Consider the following 20,808-nt stretch of genomic DNA (forward strand, 5'->3'; position numbering starts at 1 on the left):
TATTCTGTTTATTGTAATGATTTATGTGTATTTTGTGTGTGGTCAGAGTAGTGTGTTTATATTTTTGACTTTTTAATTTTCTTCCTTTGAAGGTTGTAACGTTGGGTGTGGGACAGCCAAACTAGCTGCCAACATTGTCCTGCTTTTTATTGAAACCAGCCGAGAACTCTTTTTAGTATCCTCGTTGTTCCGTTGAGTGCAATTGTCTGGATCTCTTTTGCACTTGGTTCACCAGGAATATTAGTTATGTAGGACTTCAGGTTCTTCTTCATAAGCCCTGTGGCACCTATAATAACTGGTATGGTTGATATCTCCCTAAGATTCCAGTTTCTTTTCATATCATACATGAGACCTTGATATTTGGGCTGTTTCTTCCTTTCAGCTCTGTTCAGACTTCCATCATTAGGGACGCTCACTTCAACCAAGGTTGCAACTCTCTCTGACTTATTCCATATAATTATATAATTATACCTTGTATCAACGCACATATAATTTAGTAAATGTTTCAAATTTGTTTTATATGTAATATACACACAGGCTTGTGATTATGATTTTAAAACTGATGTGAATTTGTCTCTGAAGTTTATTTCGTGTCGGTAGTAATCCTCTGTTTGGTTTATTAGCATAGTTTTAATTTCAAACATATTAAGCAAGATGAGCAAAACAAAAATTCACTCCACTAAGCACACTGAACGTGGAAGAGACGTCACTAAGAAACAAATAACATCATAAAACTAATTGCTTTATGACTTTTCTCCATTATGATGCTGCTCTCATAAACGAAACAACCATTGCCTAAGGGTAATACATTCAAAACGCATGTATGGAAAATAGATATTTGAAACGTCTACAGCTTTCCATTTTCATAGTTTCATATATGTAACTACATTGAATGCTTTTAGATTTTTTTTACTGCTATTTCACCCCAAACAAGGCACAGTGCCACTTGGACATAACGGTCTACTATTTTGGATCACATCTATAGCGATACTATGTAGGGAGTTGAGCAGTGAGATGTCTGTTTATACTACACTTAAACTTCTGCATGTCAGTACAATCAGGAAAGCAGGGACCTGGGAGGGAATTCCAAAGTCTAGCAGGTTGGAAGAAGAAACTATTATAACAGAAGGCTTTTTGGCATCTAGGGATCTCTGAAATGAAGGGGTAGGATTTTGTTGTTTGTTGGGTTAGTATGTTGCAGGAATACAAGTGCTGTGAGTCCGTTGGAGCACATGCCATTAAAGTACTTGTAAAAAAAAGCACAAAGACACAACATTTTAGCAATGGAATAGATGTTGAAGTTTGACTGATGATAGCATGGGACCTATTAGGTTGGAGATTTGTTTTGTACTCCTCTAAGAGGAAAAACTAGTGGCAGATGCACCAGCAATATTCCACACATGGGCGAATGGTAGTCTTGTAAATATTCTTGAGTGTGAGCAACTTTCTAACATGGTAGAGAGAGCCCACCTTCTTGGCAGTAACCCTGAAAATGTCCTCAATGTATTTTTCCTAATTCGTGTTGCTTGTGAATGTTAAGCCGAAGAGTTTGAACGAAACTGTCAAGTAGTGTATTATTAGTTATATTAATTAGTGTTTGAGAAAGTTTCTTGTAATTGTTAAAGGAAAGCCGTTTAGTATTTTATTCATTCATCATGTCATCTTATCAGACATTGTTGATCTTTAATAAAAGTCTGCATTTCTTGGGTGCCTTTATTTTCTGATGATACCCCTCGGATGAATAATCATTAAAGATCTCTAAATGAAATATAAAACATTTGAAACTTATGCACTTGTGCAAAGGTATAACTTTTTTGGTTTTCAATTGGGACATTTAGAGAGTGCATAACAGGAGCAGATAAATTCAATTTCAGAACTGAATCGAAAATCTCACGACAAATCCGTGTTGTTTTTGTTTTTTTTAATAGATCTAAGAAAATTAAATAGTACCAATTTTTTTTAAAAACACAAATGAGATTTTTTTTTTTTGTAACAAAACCCAATTTCCGAAATTTTTGAATGCATGTTTTGTTGTTGAGTTTTACATTTATTAAATTAAAAGAAATATAAAACCTTAAAACTTATAAACTTTATTGTCTGTCCTTGATATGTCCCAACTGAAAACCAAAAAAGTTGTACCTTCACACTAGTGCATAAGTGCCAAATGTTTTATAAATTTTCACGGAAATATGAACAGCGAAACATCTATGAAATCGAAGAAATGCAGATTTTTTATTAAAGATCAACAATATTTGATAATGTGATGTGATGAATCAATAAAAGACTAAACATCAAAATCCCACCCCTACACTGTAGAGATCCCTAGATGCCGTAAAGCCTTCTACTCAAATAACTTTTAAATTCCATCGCGGGCCCCTGCTTCCCTGACTGTACTGACATTCAGAAGTTTAAGTGTAATGTGAACATTGCTTGCTGCCCAAGTCCCTACATAGTATACCTGCAAATCCGATCTCAAATAGTAGCCCCTTAAGACTTAGTTGCACTGTACCTTGTTTGGGGTGAATAAACAGTAAACAAAAATGACTGCTGTTGCATAACACAATTCCACACATTCAAAAAGGTTGTGGTGCATGCATCAGGACAGAACAAATTATCATTCAACTATTTGCGGACATCGTGCAACGTTTAATGCTGTGCATCAGTCATCGAAGACAAGGGAGACAACAAATAACATTAACATTCAATGCAGTCAGATTATGAAAAACAGTCATTAAGCATGCCTTTTCTTTTGTTGTATGCAGGTTAAGTAAAGACCTTCTGGAAATGGCAAAATGATGCAGGAGATAGAAAATTCATTATAAAATGCATTGCGTAAATGTTGCCTTAGACGCCAAACTTCTAACACGTTTTAAAGGTCTTTAAAAAAAATCTTTTTAAAGATTATATAAAGTTGAAAATTGAGCATAAAGTTACATAGGAAAATTGAGCGTAAAGTTACATAGTTACATTATTATTTATTTATCATCAAGTCAATAAGGGTTTCAGAAAGAGGAATAAAGGAGAAACCGCTTAAGGGCATGGCATTTCGAAGCTATATATATATATATATATATATATATATATATACATATATATATATATATATATATATATATATATAAACAAAGACATGGTAAATGTTAGTGACTGTCTGAGCAAGATAATCTAAGGACACTTTCAGACTCGTAGATGATATTTAAAATAATCTTTCTATCAAGTCAATGACTTTCACATCAGTCTGGACTATATACCCGCCTCAGGATGGGTAAAATTCCCGAACAGAAGCTTTTGCCCTACTTTATAATATTAAAATCAAGGTGTAATGATATATCTTGTCTAGAATCCTTATTTCAATTCTGATCAAAATCTATTGCATTCTTTTGAATCTAGGAAATCTCTACAATTTAAGGGTTTTGGGAAATCAAATTCAATGCAAATCTGAAATATTGTGCCCATATTTTACCTTTTAAAAATCCTTTAGAATATTGAAATATTTATCATTTGATGTCTAATATCTATCCGTATTATTTGCATTCTTCAAACTACTGTTCACATCTTCAGAGCTTTTCAGTCTATGTGACATCCGCCTGCTTCAGATGTATCTTTTCGACCTCGGGAATGTTTCTGCTAAACTCGGAAATTTGGGCAGGTGTAGCATGCTATCGTTCCATTAGGCACAAACATTGTGAAAATGCGACTCAAGATGAGAACAATAGTCCAAAGAACCCAAATAATAACAAGTAACCAATCCCCATCTAAAAGATTCAGTAATGTAATAAGTTTAATATTTACTTTTAAGCTTTCAAAAATATTGGATTATATGCCTGAAACTAAATTAAATATACCAGTTATATTTTAAAATTCGTAATGATCTGTTAGGTAGTTTAAGAGTGAATCCTACACGCATGAATATACAAACATATACCAAATTTTATATAGGCAGCATGTTTTCATTAAGGCGAATGTTATTGTAGATTTTCTTTTTTGATTCAGCGTTTTTTTTTTGTTTGTTTTTGGTTAATAGTCCATTTAGTATATACGAATTTTCTGGGTTATTTGGTCATTTTTTTCTTTTTTCATAGATACTTTCAATTTGATTCAAGTAATCAGATGAAACTGATTTTTTAATGTTGGAAATTTATAATGTTGTGCATTAAGCTGCTTATTTTGTCGACATTGTGAATAATATTCACAAGCAATTTAGTACAGAGCTTGGAATAAGCAAAGAATATCACAGTAAAAGATGCGATTGGTATTGCTCATGACCACTTCACTGAGCAATACGTTCCAAGGAAACAAATTGTACAAATTGCTCAACTTAGTTTCACAGCGAATCTTTGTTTAACCATAGTTTGCTGCACCAGCCTCGTTTTTTACTTTCTTATATTCTTTGGTTATTTCCAGTTTCACGGATTTAATAATTGTTTGAGTAAATTATCTATACAAACAATAGCATTAGCAAAAAAGCTGCTCAATGCATAGCATGTTATATGTGTATGTGTGCGTAATATAAAGCTCTCCTTGAGTAGAGCTCTTTTGTTAAATGATTTCGCCTATTGCTTACTTAGCATAAAACAAAGCTCTATTTTTCTAAATGAACAAACAGCACTTTTAAAGTAGAGGTCTAATATTTATATAAATACATTTACGAGCAGCGAGCCCATAGGTTTGAACTGCTAACTATTAACTAAATGGTTGTAAGTTTGATTTCTGGCTCAAGATGGGTGCTAGTCTAGTCACACTGATGAGCTGTGTTACAGCGAAACAGTCTGTCTGTGGATGATTAATATATATATATATATATATATATATATATATATATATATATATATATATATATATATATATATCCGTAAAAGGTATATATATATATATATATATATATATATATATATATATAATTTGTCTAAACATCTGCAAAATGTTTCAGTTACGGCTATAAAAAGTAAGCTTAAATCAAATATAAAGACGTTGCGACTTAGAATATGCATATATTTTTACAAGCATCAGACTACAACAGAGGCTGAGGAGGGTTCACAAAAGACGGTTAGGTGCTGTTCCACTTTGTCAGATTTAAAACTGAAGAAACCAATATTCTGATTTTCTGTAATTATGTTTGCAAATGAAGAATTACAATGAACAATCAACCATGGTTTTTTTTCAATAAAAATATTTCTAGCAATCTTTTCATTTTTTATTCTTTAATTATCAACTTCTTTATTTGCTTCGTTTCGAACAAGTTTTTATTTGTATTGAATTTTGGAGACGAAATTATGGACAAAAGTTTGCAGACAGTCAACTCACATAAGTAATCGATATAATTATTTCTTGTTTTACCTTTATTTACTATTCGTGTAAGAAATATTTATCGAATTCTTATAGTTTAGTGAACGTGTGTATGCACGTGCAATGTTTTTACATTTTTGAACTGATTATTTAGTTTAATAATGGAGGTCGTCGTAGGAATACGAAAAAATGTCTATTTTAATCAGAAGATGAATAGAACATCACTAAAGTGTGATATTCTGAACTACATTTGACTTTGTAACTTACTAATTAAGAAAGTGTATTACTGGTGTAATGGTTGCATATGGACTATAGAATCGACTATTCAGAATTCAAGTCTTATCAAATCTATTTTGATCAATTATACAGTAATACTGTTATGGTAGGCATGAACCCATGTTTTCCTTGCCAGTTATGGGTAAAATAGAAAATTGTGTTGAATAAATTGTATTGTGCTTTCTGGTTAACTGAACCCAAAAGGTTTTATTTATATAATTATATGCTAAGGCATTTTGCATTTGTACGCATTTAGGTTATTCGAACTACTGATCATCTTAGATGTTATTCTCATAACAATTTGGTTGATGTAACCTTTGACTTACTTCAAGTGCGTCTTATCAAACTCGGAAATCTGTACGGAATTTTAAACGGTACACTTTATCTAATCCACAGGCGAAGCTTGCACTTATAAACCTTCAACCTCTAGGAGACTGCCACTTAGAATTCATTATATTTTGCACTTTTATCCATTGCGCCACGTGTTCTTGCAAACAATTTTAGTATGAATTTTAAGAGCTTACTACATACAATATACATATATATATATATATATATATATATATATATATATATATATATATATATATATATATATATACTTCAGAATAAAGTTATTTTACAATCATACAATATACATACATACATATATATATATATATATATATATATATATATATATATATATATATACTTCAGAATAAAGTTATTTTACAATCAGCTGTGATTATAAGATTTAAAAAATATTACTGGCAGTAGTATTCTATAAGTTTTATCCCATCTAAATAAGACTTGCTCGATATACAAGATATAGCAAATAAATTAATTATATTGATTCAATGAATTTCAAAAAACCTTTTTTGAAGTGAAATATTTGAGTTACATATCAAAGATTTTTATTATTCTAAGCAAGACAAAGAATACTTTAGAAATTTTATCTCCTTAAACTATAGGGTTTCGATGTCTATCATCTCTTCAGAGGAGAAAATATTAGCAAATATTTATAAAGGTATGTACCCTATTTGCTAAAGTCAGTGAGACATGGAAAATCAAAGTAAAAAAATAATTGATTAATCAGAAGTCATACAGCAAGGGAATTTGAAATCCAAATTCCCTTGCTATATGACTTCTGATTAATCAATTATTTTAATGTTAATTATAGCAATATGACCACATTATATTAATACGTCTGTATGGCGTTAATGACTCTGCATTAAAATCTAAGATGGCACTAATATTACAAAATACAATGGCAACTACCCTTATGAATTTTTTGGATTTTGTAATCATGCCTATATTCTTTTTATTTTCTTTTAAAGTTGATGAGTTCCTATTCCTCTGATGAATCCGATCAGAATAGATTTATAAATTGACATAATTATATGAATGATTCTTTCCTACGAAACAGGTGCTGTCAAGAATTGAACATTTTAAAATGCTGAAAGAAATAAAAGGTAAGATGGATAACATCTAAAAATTTAGAATATAAGCTTTTTGTCATTTATTTGTATATGCTCTGTAGTTACATCGAGCTTCATAAATGAGAGGGTGAAATAGGATTGAATAAGCATATTTTTCCCATAAACACACACACACATAATATTTCAGGGTATTTTAATCTATTTATAATGATTCTCATTGTACCAAATTCTATGCTAAGGTTTAATTAGGAGATAATTGTTGTTTAAGATAAATTATAAATTAGAGTTATATATATATATATATATATATATATATATATATATATATATATATATATATATATACTATATTCATTTTCTTATGAAGTCTGATCAAGAATATGAACAATACGATATATTGTTCATCAATATGGATTAAATCTAATTTTTACATTTTTACTTTAGTCATAAAAACATATGCTCTTGCTTACTACTACTACTACTACTACTACTACTAATACTACTACTTAGCTCTGGGACAATACGAAAAATAAGATAAAAGGTGTGTATGATGTGAGTGTAATGAGATCATTAAAATCAATTTATAGGTTATGGAACATTCAAATATAATTTCACTCCATGTATTTTATATTTATCAATGTATGTATTGTGACGATATTAAAATTAAGCATCTTTTTTAAATATCTTTATACCAAACGAAGGAATATTGAATAGCGTTAAATTTTTCAAGTAGAAAATAAAAATTAATGATCTTTTCATTAGTGTAGGAGTAAACGATACATACATACATATATATATATATATATATATATATATATATATATATATATATATATATATATATATATTTCGTTGTACAATATTTACTAATGAACAGATGGATTTTTATTCTCTGCTTGAAAAATTTAACGCTACTCAGTATTCCTTCGTTTGTTATAAAGATATTTAAGTAAAAATTTTAATTTTAATATCATCACAATACATACATTTATAGATATAAAAGACATTATAATATATATATATATATATATATATATATATATATATATATAGCCTTTGAAGTTTTAACCTTTAAAACTATACAAAAAATATTTTTTATCATTCGTGAGAAAACCATCTAGTCAGTAAGTTATTTAATCACCTACAATCACTGCAGCAACTCGCTCTCAAATTTACTATAGTACCGATAATTTATTTTTCAAGGGATCATCAGTTGTTTACCACTGTTTCGGGGATTTAAAATGTATATATATATAAAGCTGATCTAAACTAAGACATAAATTTCATAATATATATCCTAGGTAACATGAGCAAAATAGACATATAGCTTATTTTTTTCTTATAAGTTTGGTTCAGCTGGAGTGGAGCAATCTACCAGACGCCAAACATTCACCCGCTAACTCAAGTTTTCCAACCGAGAGATCTTTTAAGATTCTGACCGTCTCTTTAAGTGCAATTGTTTGAATCTTTCTTGCACTTGGTTCACCAGGTATATTTGTCAGGTAGTTTTTGAAACATAACTTTATATGTATCCGTAAATGTAAAAATGTACAAATAAATAATGCACTTATATTATTCATGTTGGTGAGACTATATATCCCCAAGTTTAGAATATGCTGGGTTAGATAATCTTGTGTGTACCTAATAAATATGAAAATCATCTAAAAATCAAAGGATTCAATATAGCCTTAGGTCAAATAAACAGATGCAATATCCGTTTGGATAGATTTCTTATGCACCCACACATTTTCTACATCACAGGTCATCGGTGTGGTTAGCGCAAAATGCTTGAAACTAACTTATTTTATGACAATCCAAACTTTGATTCTTTGTGTTGCTATATAAGAAAAATTTTGACTATATTATAAATACTTTTTACTCTAAGGGCTTATGAAATTTAAAAACAAATTTCCAATTTTGGAAAGTCTTCAAAATTTCAAGTGTTTTATATTTTTTAAATTGACCAACATTAAAATAATATAACCATTATATAAATGTAATCTGATCTCTCCATAATGTTGGTTTAAATGAATACATGTCTTCCAGTTATCTATCTTGCCAAACAGTCCCCCGTTATAATATATGTACGTAATTATGCACACTTTTTATTTGTTTTACATAAGCATTTATATGTCGCTACACATTCATGAACATGTTTCGGTCAGCCAGTTACAAGTAACTAGAAACCTCTTCAGGTGATATTGCTTATACAAAAGTAAAGCCCCTAATATATATATATATAAATTTGAGTTATTTTATATTAAGCATTCCAATCCACTAAATCTAATTTGTGTCCTTTTCTAATATATAATTGCCATTTGGATTTTCCAAGTTAGACTTAAATAGCAAGGAATCTAACAAATCCATATGTAGCCTTACTAGCGAAATACCAAATTTTCAGTCTGTTCTTTTGATAAAGATAAGAAATGTCAGTCTTTTAACGATTACTTAGTCTATCCTTTCCACTAATTCTAAATAGAAAATTAGAAATTCAACGTTTGCTTTTATTGGATGATCAACAGTTATGGTTATCCAAGGAAATCTTAAGTTTTGTTACAAACATTTTTAAATAGCGTTTACTTTCGTTGTTACTTTGTTTCCATTAAAACTGTTTTATGATTAAAATTCAAACGCTTACGTATTAAGTTACTTATTCACAAAATCCTTGCTATTATTTGTTAGAAATACTAAAAACTCGTATCAATAATGCATGTGAATTAGAAATGATCACAATCATTTATAAAAATATTTCTAGATAGACAAATTATGTATAGAAATTGTCTAAAAAAATGGCGATTCAAAGATTATTTCGATAACATTAAACTAACATTTATATATTAATTTATCACCCATTAGACAATTCAATACTGTAAAAATTAAAGCATCCAAATTTATTTACATGCAATAATTTGTATATTCCTCATACCAAGCAAAATTCGAAACATTTTTTGCTGTTGCCTTTAAACTGTAGATTTGAAAACTAGTATATATATATATATATATATATTTAACCTTAACATGATTACGATTTTCTTACGCTTTTGTATTTATACATTCATGATAGGGCCTTTATTAAATTTTATTCAAAAAAGTACATTCATAATACGTTTTAATTAAAAAAAAAAAAACGACTGTCAATATAAACAAAAAATTCGAGTAGCAATACTCTTGAGCATTGTCATGTTATCATAATACCTAAAATTTAATACAGAAAAGTTTGCAAGACGGCCAATACATTTGGAATTGGATTTTATTTAATATTTACTTAAACGTTTACAAACTATTAACATTTGCAGAAACTACCACAATAAGTTTTGATGTTTTGAAAAACAAATCTTAATTGCTTATACTTATTTGTTTCTATACCATTAGAAAATGAAGTTATTAGTTGACTGAAAATTAGCATCAGTCTTGCAATCAGTATTAGCATCAGTATTGCAATGAATCGATGGTGAATTTGTCGCTAAATAAAATAAAACTTCGATATTTGGATGGAAAAATGAACCGATTGTTATGTGTTTTGGTTATGTTAGCAAAACGAAAGGGACATCACAAAAACGTTTTCCATTATAGAAAAAATTTCTTGTAATTATTTTTCACGGTTATTTAATTTTCTTGTAATTATTTTTCACGGTTACTTAAAATTAACACATATGAGAAACTCAAACTATTTTTTAATAATTAATATTTTTTACAAATAAGACATTTTATATAATTGGAAGTTTTTGTATATACCGTTTGAATTTAATATTTGAAATAGTTTATTCAGTATTTTTATGAACCCGACTTATATTTATTGAGAAATACATAAAAATGTCTTACTATCCAGAAAACTACTTGTTTTGCGCAAAATATAAGTGTGATATTCGTTTTCAGCATACCCGAAAGCCTATAAAAGTTGTCAGTTCTTCAAGAAGACTGTTTCATATTTGGTATTGGGTATGACGTTAAAAGACATGCAGTGAGGAATGTGAAGTTACCAATTCCTCCCAGGTCTACTTTGGCCCGGTGCAGTAATACTTGTGATGACATCTGGTGCTACCAGATCAGTCTGAAGACTCATAACCAAAAATGCAGCAAACAATGCAATTTTTTCTTTTACTCAATAATCTACTGCAAATCAAAGACAATTTTTTTCTACAAAACAATTAAACCGAACACCATGAATAAACATTTAAAGATATAAGAAGTTAAAGAATAACAGCTTTTTCCCAAAATTACTAGATTCGACATTAAATAACCAAACAAAATTCCATAAATAATGTTGGAAGATATAAAGAACTTGAAGCATAAAAACCTTTTACAAAATTAATGGATTTGGCATCAAATGGTTTGAAAAAAGTTGATATGACGTAACAAAAAAAACACTAAACTAAACCAAAATTCTCAGATGGATGTGTCATAATTACATGCATCTATGAATTAAGAGTCTTTTATCCTGGTTCTGTTAATTTATTTAAAAAAATTTTTTTTGATTAAGGATTTCTCGAACATGAATTACATGTTTCTGGAATTTGTTTCTTACAACATCGGACATTGTGATATTTTTTTTTACAGTACAAACCGATTAGTCATAGATTTACGTCAGTTTAAAATTGTGATGCTTAAACGTCAACAACTCGTGAAATTAAGGTTTGCCAGTAATTACCGTATTTAATGTGAATTTACATTTTCTACATATTTTTCTGATGAAGTTTAGTGTTACAATATGTGAGAATAACAAACGAAGATTTGGAGGATATTACCGTCTGTGACTATGGGGAAAAAATTAAAATACTCATATTAGAATATAGTAGCCAATAATATGGTTCCATCAAATAAATACAAATTTGGGAAACTGAAAAATGTCTATTTTGCTGGACATTCTATTGACACTGTTTATAATTTTTGTAAAAATGAAAAAATGAAACCTCGATTGAACTCTTGCTTTTAACTTAATTTAACATTTTCGTATAATAAGATACATTATTTTTATAATAAAGGAAGCTAAACTGGAAGTATAAATATGACTGGGGGAACTGGTTCGGGACAGCTAGTATAGGAACATTTGGAAATATATGTATATAATGTATGAAAATATTCAGTTCTGGTAATATTGTTTGAATAAAAACATTTGTAAAGTCGGTAAAATTTTAAAATGATTAGATACCATCCAAACTTAGTCTCCGATCGCCATTTCTCTCCCCACCCTTTTTCTTATCCAAGTACGGCTTAAATAGTATTACTGCTTTGCGATTTTTCGTTTTGTTTATAATTGAATGAATTATTCCAAGTTTTATAGTTTTAATTTTAGTTGGAAGCAAGAATAATAGACAGCATATAGACTAAGAGCGAGGAGGGAGTCAAATATTTGAACAACAGAGAAATGTAAGAGATAAGTCACTTGTTGAGATAGTTGAAAATTATGGCTAATTGCAATTAAAACGGAATTTTATTCATAACTCAATCCCCAAACTTAGTATATTTTAACGTGTATTTTGTGATTACAATGTTAAATGCTGATTCAGATTTTGCACAATAGTTAAATACTTAAATATGATAAAATTGAGATCTTTATTAAAGATGGAAACAAAATCTTGGTTGTTCAGCTATTTAGGGTCTTTACTTAACCACGTTGTTTTGATCTTGCATTTTTTTTTTAAGATTTTACATTTTGTTATTGAACAGACTGAAAAGCACAGCAAACCTATGATCTACAATAAATACACAGCATGTCCAAAATAATTTGGTACTTTACCTTTCTCTGCAACCATACCTGAAAGTTGAGGGGAGTGACTTTAATTAGCAGTTAGAAGTGAAATGTGAAATAAACTACCCATTGCCCTTTTATTATTTTTTTTACACCTTTTGTAAGTTGGAGAAACTTTCAAAGTTGAAAACACATTTACAAATAAAATATCTTTGTTCCTACAAAAAAAAAAAAAAAAACAGATTGAAATAAATATACTCCTTTACTTTCAAATAAACTGTTGAGAAATGTAAGATTACATCTTTTATAAACTACATTCTTCCTTTTCATTAGTTAGTACATAGACGTAGGTGAGGATGCCACTCCTTTGCCTGGATTATCTCGCTTACCCTTAACCTTTATAATTCAGTGTGTTTAGCAAAGGCTATGAAGGTCTTCTTTTTTTTTTTCAGTTTCTATGACTCTATGAAAGATCGAACTCTGATCTATTAGCAAACACTTGCAATTTATATATATATATATATATATATATATATATATATATATATATATATATATATATATATATATATATACTCCTTTTCCACTTGGAATGTAAGGAGCTACTATTTGGGATCGTGTCGAAAAGGGAATGTGGGGAGTTCAGCAACAAGATGTCTGTTTATGTTACATTTAAACCTCTGCAGATTAGTACAGTCAAGAAAGCAGGAAATGGGGAGGGGAATTCCAAATTCTTGCAGTTTGAGGGAATAAACTATTAGAGTAGTATGTAATTATATAAAATTGTCAATAAAATCAGATTTAAAGTAAGTTGGAACACTTATGTATGCTGATTTTGAAGTCTCTTTCTAATTGGAAAATACATTCCTCACACTCTTCTTTCCACCATATAGCCTGGTTTAAGATTATAAGAATATTTTAAAAAAATTTTCTTTAATTGAAATGCATACAATCCAAAACCCAAACCTTGCTAAATAAATATAAATAAATGGCATTTCATATATTTTATATAATTTTATCAATCAATAAATACGTAAAGTTACTGTTGAAATTTTATACCTAAAATTGTTTTATTTAAAATGCTCATGAATATTATTGAAGTTATAAAAAACGATTTTTTTATGTCTTTGTTACTTTTCTAATTTTGCTTAGTAAGTCAGGACTAAAATGCCTGATTAAATTGGAAGAAGAAAAAAATCATCTGCATTTCGTTTATGCAAAGAAAACTGGCAATGGAGCATAGTTAAAGGCGCAAAAATGGGGGAAAAAAAACTGTTACCAAAGGCAATAAAATCTAATTTCTCTGTTTCTGAAAATGTTATAAAGATTTTAGATTAATATAATATTTCGTTGAATTTTGTCTTTTGGAGATCCAACATGGCGGACCCATCTGTATACTTATTGGCGTTTCAGTCTTTAAAAGTAGTTTTAAAAATTTACTTACCTAACCACTAATACCAAGTCTGACTGGAACCCTTTTACTATTATTAGTGGTAGGTAAGATAAGACATTTTATTTTAAATTACAGTGGCTAAGTGGTTAACGGCATGAACTGAGAAGTTGGGTGTACAAAATTTGAATCCAATTCCTTCCATGGAAAAAACTTTCATCTAACTCACACTTGACCAGGAGAGAAAGTAAATATAAAATGGAAATACAAAAATATTATCTTAAGACAGTAATTAACGATGGTCTCCAAGCAAAATCAACTGCTATATATTTTTGTTCATGTTTGGCTAAATGAAAGTTATAACTTATTTAGAGATAATAAATCTTACAGTTAGTTTCCATACTTAAAATCTATACAGGTCGCTAAAATATAAACTTTTCTTGCATTTGGTATAAGTTTTCGATTTCTTGGTTGTTTTCTATACTAAATCATTGCAAGAACATTGGCCACTTCTGCACAGTGTTCCGGTGACGTTGCCTTGGGCTCGAACGGCAGTTCACTTAAATCGTTAGAACATGCCGAGTGCCAATCAAATTAGAAACACTAGGAAGCAAATAACAATTATCAGATACTAATTACGATGACACACACACACACACACACACACACACACACACACACACACACACACACAAAATGGGAAAACAAAAAAATAACAATCCACTGTAAATTTCATGAATAAATATTTAAAAAAAATATTTTAATAAATAGAAACATGTTTTTTCTTTTCAAGTGAATTTCAAAGAAAATATTTGAATTTGTTTTTCATGTTTATTGTTAGGAAAACTTAAAAATTTTTAAACTTTTTCAAAAGGTAAGAATTTTAAGGAAAACTTTGACTTTTTTTGTTTGTTTGGGTTGGACTGATTAAATTTGTGCATGATTAAAAACTATTTTTTTTTCTTCCAATTTATTAAAGGTTGTCTGCTTCGATTTTTATTGACTAAGCACATTTATCGCCTTTTCATTGTCTGTAAACTTGATCAGTGTCTGGTATATTCCAGAGGTTAATGACAGCTACTGATGAAGCCCGAGCCAACATTTACAGAAATCCGGTGTAAAAAAATGTAAAAGTACTGAAAGCTGTATTAATATTGCTACTGCATCGAGTTTGCATGCATCACATCACTAAGCATGTATGGATTGTATGGATTCAGATGTGTTAAGGGAGAGACAAGCAGAATTCTTATTATTCCTCACTTTTTAAGTGACCATCTGGATACAATCGAAATATGACTGGCCTTTATCTAATCTAGGAAATGACAGCTCTTGCATAAATATAAATGCAAATAGATTCGCTCAGACTGACAAGAACCTGCTCAAAATGTGTGCTGTGGAAGTCAAAGTAATTTATGAACTTTGAATATGTTGGGATTCACAAATATGATTGAAAAACTTGGCAGTTATTTCTGAAACTTTTACATCTACTGATATAATTCTTTAGTTGTCACATAATAGATCAACTTATTGAATATGAATACGTGATCATGGGACTATTTCCCTGCAGGTTAGAACATGGTCGTCTTCAGTTCTGATAACAAATCCCATCAACTGGGATTAATAATGGATAATCAGGGCTGCATTAATCATTAAGCAAATCATGGTTTTGAGCAGTTACTCTGACTGTTTTTTATGTTGCACAAAAAAATCCCAGGCTTTACCTTCTCTTATAGAAGATTGCTAATTGTCTGAATAATGCCATTTAGACTGCTAAGGCATTTTTTGTAGGTCAGAATGCACTTCATTTAGTGTGCTGTCTTTTCAAAACCTCATCTGACCAGGTTTAAGCTTCAGGGTTGCATTAAGCATGTGATCAGGGGAAAGGTGGGTATCATATTTTGTTATGTTTAAATTATGAGGGAAATGCGTATGCGCCACCAAAGTCTAAAGAACTGTTACACATATTGATAGAATTCTTGTTTTAAGCTGTCACATCTTTATATCTTCAAATATTGTAATAACACATTTTGATTAAACCTACCATCTGTGGAACACGTGACTGAGACCATTTCTCTATAGGCTACAACATGGTCGTCTTCAGATCTGATATCAACAAATACCCTTAGCTTATAATAGGTTTTGGGCATTTGTTCCAATTGTCATTCATTGCATCAAAAAGCCCCAAGAAGTTCTAGGGTTTCGTTTATTACTAATTTCCTAAAGCAATTGTTTTTAAGAATGCCAATTGAATTACATTTTTTGTAGGCCAGAGTGCACTTCGCTTAGTGTGCTGTCTTTTCCAAACCTCACTTGATCAGGTATAACCTCCTGCAGTGGAGTTAAACCTAATCAGGGCTGCATTAATCAGTAATCAAACATTGTTACTGGGCACCATATTTTGTGTTGTTTATGTTTATATTTTGAATTGCACCAAAGTTTTAAGCATGAAGGTAGTTTCAAATATAAAGCCTATATTTTAACTAAAAACAGAACGGGTATGGTGCCATTAAAACGAGCAACCTTTTGTGCTTCAGAATTTATTTTTCTACATAGTCGCCAGCATTCTCAATATATTTTTGTCAGGAATTCTATGACATCTCTCTGCTTGTGCACACGTGCATGACGAGTTGCTTTCTTAATCTCACACCGTCAATATCTGCAATAGAGATAAAACTTTCAGATCATGAATGCACAAGTTCAATCATAACAATGCAATTTGCAATTCTCTCTACTTTAATGTATGCTGCTTTTGAAGGAAGCTAATAACATTTATAGGATACAAATTACAATGACACACACACAAAAATGAGAAAACAAAGAATTAACAACCTATTGTAAATTTATGAATAATATTAAAAAACTTTTTTGTTTTTTAATAAATAGAAACATGTTTTGTTTTTTGTTTTTCAAGAGAATTTCAAGGAAAATATTTGAATTTGTTTGTTTTTCATGTTTATTGTTAGGAAAACTTTTAAATTTCTTTTCCAAAAAGTAAGAATTTTAAGGAAAACTTTGACTTTTTTTGTTTGTTTGGGTTGGACTGATTAAATTTGTGTGTGATTAAAAACTAATTTTTTTTCTTCCAATTTATTAAAAGTTGTCTGCTTCGATTTTTATTGACTAAGCACATTTATCGCCTTTTCATTGTATGTCAACTTGATCAGTGCCTGGTATATTTCAGAGGTTTATGACAGCTGTCAGTCAAGTCCGAGCCAACATTTACAGAAATCCGGTGCACAAAATGTAAAAGTACTGAAAGCTGTATTAATACTGCTACTGCATCGAGTTTGTATGCATTCCATCACTTTAAGCATGTATGGATTCAGATGTGCTAAGGGACAGACAAGCAGAATTCTTATTAATTAGAAATGTCAAGTGGAATTAAAAAAATAGGAGACATTACTTTTGGAACGTCCTTTGTAATTAGGGCATCTAATCCATTAACATGGCTCTGTTCATAGTATACACTCCTGAAAATCGATTCATTCTATTAATGCTTACCTTTTTTTCTTCCAATGAAATATTTGTGTGTATATATCTAAGTAAAATTTTAAAATCAATTTGAGGATAAATTAAAATAGAACGCCCCTAGTGTAAATGTGGTATTATGGTGACAGAAGGTTCTAGTTAAAAGTAGAATAGATATTTCTTCTTTGACCAAGGCTGACTAACGACATCCAATTTTTCTCCACACTTTTGAATGGCCTTGTGCCCAATTTGTCATAAATGTAATATTATTTTTTGGGTTTCTGCAGATAAATATTTCAAAGTGTAGTATCTGTCCTCTTCTGAGAAATCCTTAACAAGGGCAATTATTTTTTATCCCATTCATAGTGCCACTTTTTTTTACTTTTAATAGCTGGTATCTCCCACTAGTGCATGAGCAAATAAATGAACCTTTGTATTTGGTTTTAGTTGGGATTTTTAAATCACAAAATAAAATAACATTAAAGTAAAACGTTGCATTTAAATTTTGAAATTTAAATAATTGATTCAGTTATGTACTTGTTTACTGGCAGAAAAGACATTAGATCTTATTTATTTCATAAAAAATGATTTCAGTTAAGTTTAGAAATCATACGAACCAGCAATGCAAATTTTGAAAATATGAACATTTGGATTTTTATCAAATATTAATCTTTTCTGACATATGACAAAAAACTTCATTTACAACATTAGCAACTGAAAGAGAACAGAACCTTGTATGAAATTTTGACATCCATCGCTCTTTGTGATGTTGAACGATTTAATAACCTTATGAGGCCCAAAAACCATTCGAGAACAAAGTATGAAAATCATTAACTGATACATAAAACACTATTTTATGGGATTCGTTATCAGCAGCGGACGATTTCTAGTATCTGAAAATTTCAAATACCTCTTCTTTTAGTGTTTTGCTTGCAAATGGCTTCTCGGACCAATCTGAGCATAGAATCTACATGGGTAGAGAAAGCAGGCAACTGTTGGTAGAGGGGCGCTCTTTTATTCGTTTTTTTCTTGCCTGCCTCTAAATCGCCACCAGTGTCAGTTTCATATTGTTCGGTATCTTATCGGATATGATGAATGTTTCCAGGTATGAATATCAAATCAGGGTGCTTTTCAGGGTGGTTTTAAGTTGACTTTTATATTGTTGTAGAGGGTGGCCAATGGGTCTTTCTCCTGCAACTAGCTCTGAATACAGTGTTTGTCGAAGGAGCCTGTTCTCATCCATTCTGAGGACTTGCCCCAACCAACAGAGTTTGTGCCTCATGATGTTGGCCTCAATACTGCAGCTGTTTGCTCTTTTAAGGACGCTTACGTTGGTTACATAGCCATACCATTTGATGTTCGTTACATCTCAAAGCTTTTGCTGGTGGAATTTTTTTGGTTTGAGACTATGCTGGTACACAATCCAGGTCTTGCACTCATACAAAAGCGTAGGGATAAACATCGCATGAGTTTAGTTTTCGAGCATTTTATCTTTGAAAATGTGCTTTATTAGTTTGCTGAATGCTCCGTGAGCAAATTCAGCTTTCAGTTTCTTTTGCAATTTAACTCTCTTCTCATAGACTTGCGAGATATAAAAATGATCTACTTGCTCAAGAGGAGTGTCATTTATTTGAATATTTATTTATGGGATTACGCAGGGTGGAACGATAAAATTGTTGCCCTAGAAAAGACACGATTCCATTTCCGTTTGGTGAAAACCAGCTTTCTTTTTTTGTTGCAGATCATCTACTAGTTGTGTACAAATCCCAATAGCGATATGAGCCTTCTATCATGTCTAAAGTGACACAATGTTCAACGAGCGAGATAAAAGATTTGCCGCTGTACAACTCATGCTCTCTACCAACCCAAGTTATGACAACAGGACCATTGCCAGTACCCTCAAAATGCAAATCCGGACAGTTCAATGCTTGAAGGCATAGGTTAACAAAGTTTCTGGCATGGTTATGGTGTTTGGTGTGGTTCCAATTGAGGGCTACATCATGCCATCTCACATCTTCAAAGTAGGCTTTAAAGTCAACACCAAAGTGAGCCTGGCTGTGTTGAAGAGTGTGATGATTCCCTGGTGCAATCAGGTGGCCGCTGGCAGACCGTAGGTATGGCAGCAGAACCTGACGCTGGCCCACAAGTCCAAAGAGACCCAGACTTGGCTTCAGAAGTAATGCATCAACTTTGCACTTTTCTCCCACTGCCCCCCTCCTCTCCCGACCTGAACCCGCTGAGCTACTTCATTTGATCATACATCAACATCACCAACATGACCTCCTACAACACCAAAGCCAGCCTGATCGCCGCCATCCACCGAGTATTCGCCGAGCTCCTGCCAGCGTTTGTGGAAATGGCATGCTCCAAGTTCCAGACATGTATCAAGACGGTGATTGAGACTGAAGGCGGCTACATTGAATAGATGTCATCTCTACGATATAATCAAGTTACCTAAATTGATTTTTTTCAATAAGTTTTAAAATAAAGCTGTAGAGTTGTTTTCTTTAGGGTGACAAATTTATCATTTCACCTTGTAAAACTATTATACATAGATATGCGTGTGTTGGGTTTGTGAAGGATAAGTAATTTCTGTAGGAATTCTTGAGTAAGAGAACTAAATGTAACACGGAACAATATAAATAAGTTATAAAGAAAAAATTCTCACCAATCTTTTAGCTATTACAGATACATTTCTCTAGTTGGTAGCTTGCATACGTTTTCTTGGTGTTGCTTGGGAGAGGGGGGATTGAGGTAGAGGTGTTTGCCATTCTTTCCGGACCTTGACAGTTGGGTTACATTATCCGTTTTTTACTCGAGTGAGATGCCAACCCCTCACTCCTTCTGACCATCATGAAATAAATTATATGTAATAGCTAAGATGTTGGTGTGAACTTTTTTATAACTTTATAATGCTAGCTGTACCTACCCGGTGTTGCCCAGAATTCAGAGATTTTTTTTTATTTGTGTGATGTTGTTGCTCTACACTGAACGATTATTATGATCGTTATTGATGTTGTAAAATAGAATATTAGAAATAATGCATCAAGACGAAGGGTATTTTTTAGGATGAAAATATTTGTTTGGAAATGAAAAGGAATTTTAGTTTTCATAACTAAACAAGCCGGAATGTTAGCTAGATAAACACATACGTGACAACGGTGGATCATCCGATCTGTGTCTTTGGTCACGTGGAGTTAATGACGTAGTTTGAGAGACATGTAGAAATTAGTCAAGAGTAGGCAGTCAGAGAGCAAAGTCGATAGTCAGAGGGAAAG

The 20,808-nt window shown here is 31.0% G+C and overlaps 1 protein-coding gene across 1 annotated transcript in view; it reads right to left on the reverse strand.

Moving 5' to 3' along the window:
• LOC145271805 (cell adhesion molecule Dscam2-like) overlaps positions 1–20,808 on the reverse strand; it is a 1,042,283-nt gene that overhangs the window by 131,026 nt on the left and 890,449 nt on the right. The window contains exon 7 of the mRNA XM_080127011.1: positions 12,721–12,738. Coding sequence (XP_079983137.1) covers positions 12,721–12,738 — 18 coding nt within the window. The remainder of the gene's footprint in view (positions 1–12,720; positions 12,739–20,808) is intronic.

Source organism: Euprymna scolopes, chromosome 4 (genome assembly GCF_053919585.1).
Source record: "Euprymna scolopes isolate OS-2025 chromosome 4, ASM5391958v1, whole genome shotgun sequence".
NCBI lineage: Eukaryota > Metazoa > Mollusca > Cephalopoda > Sepiida > Sepiolidae > Euprymna > Euprymna scolopes.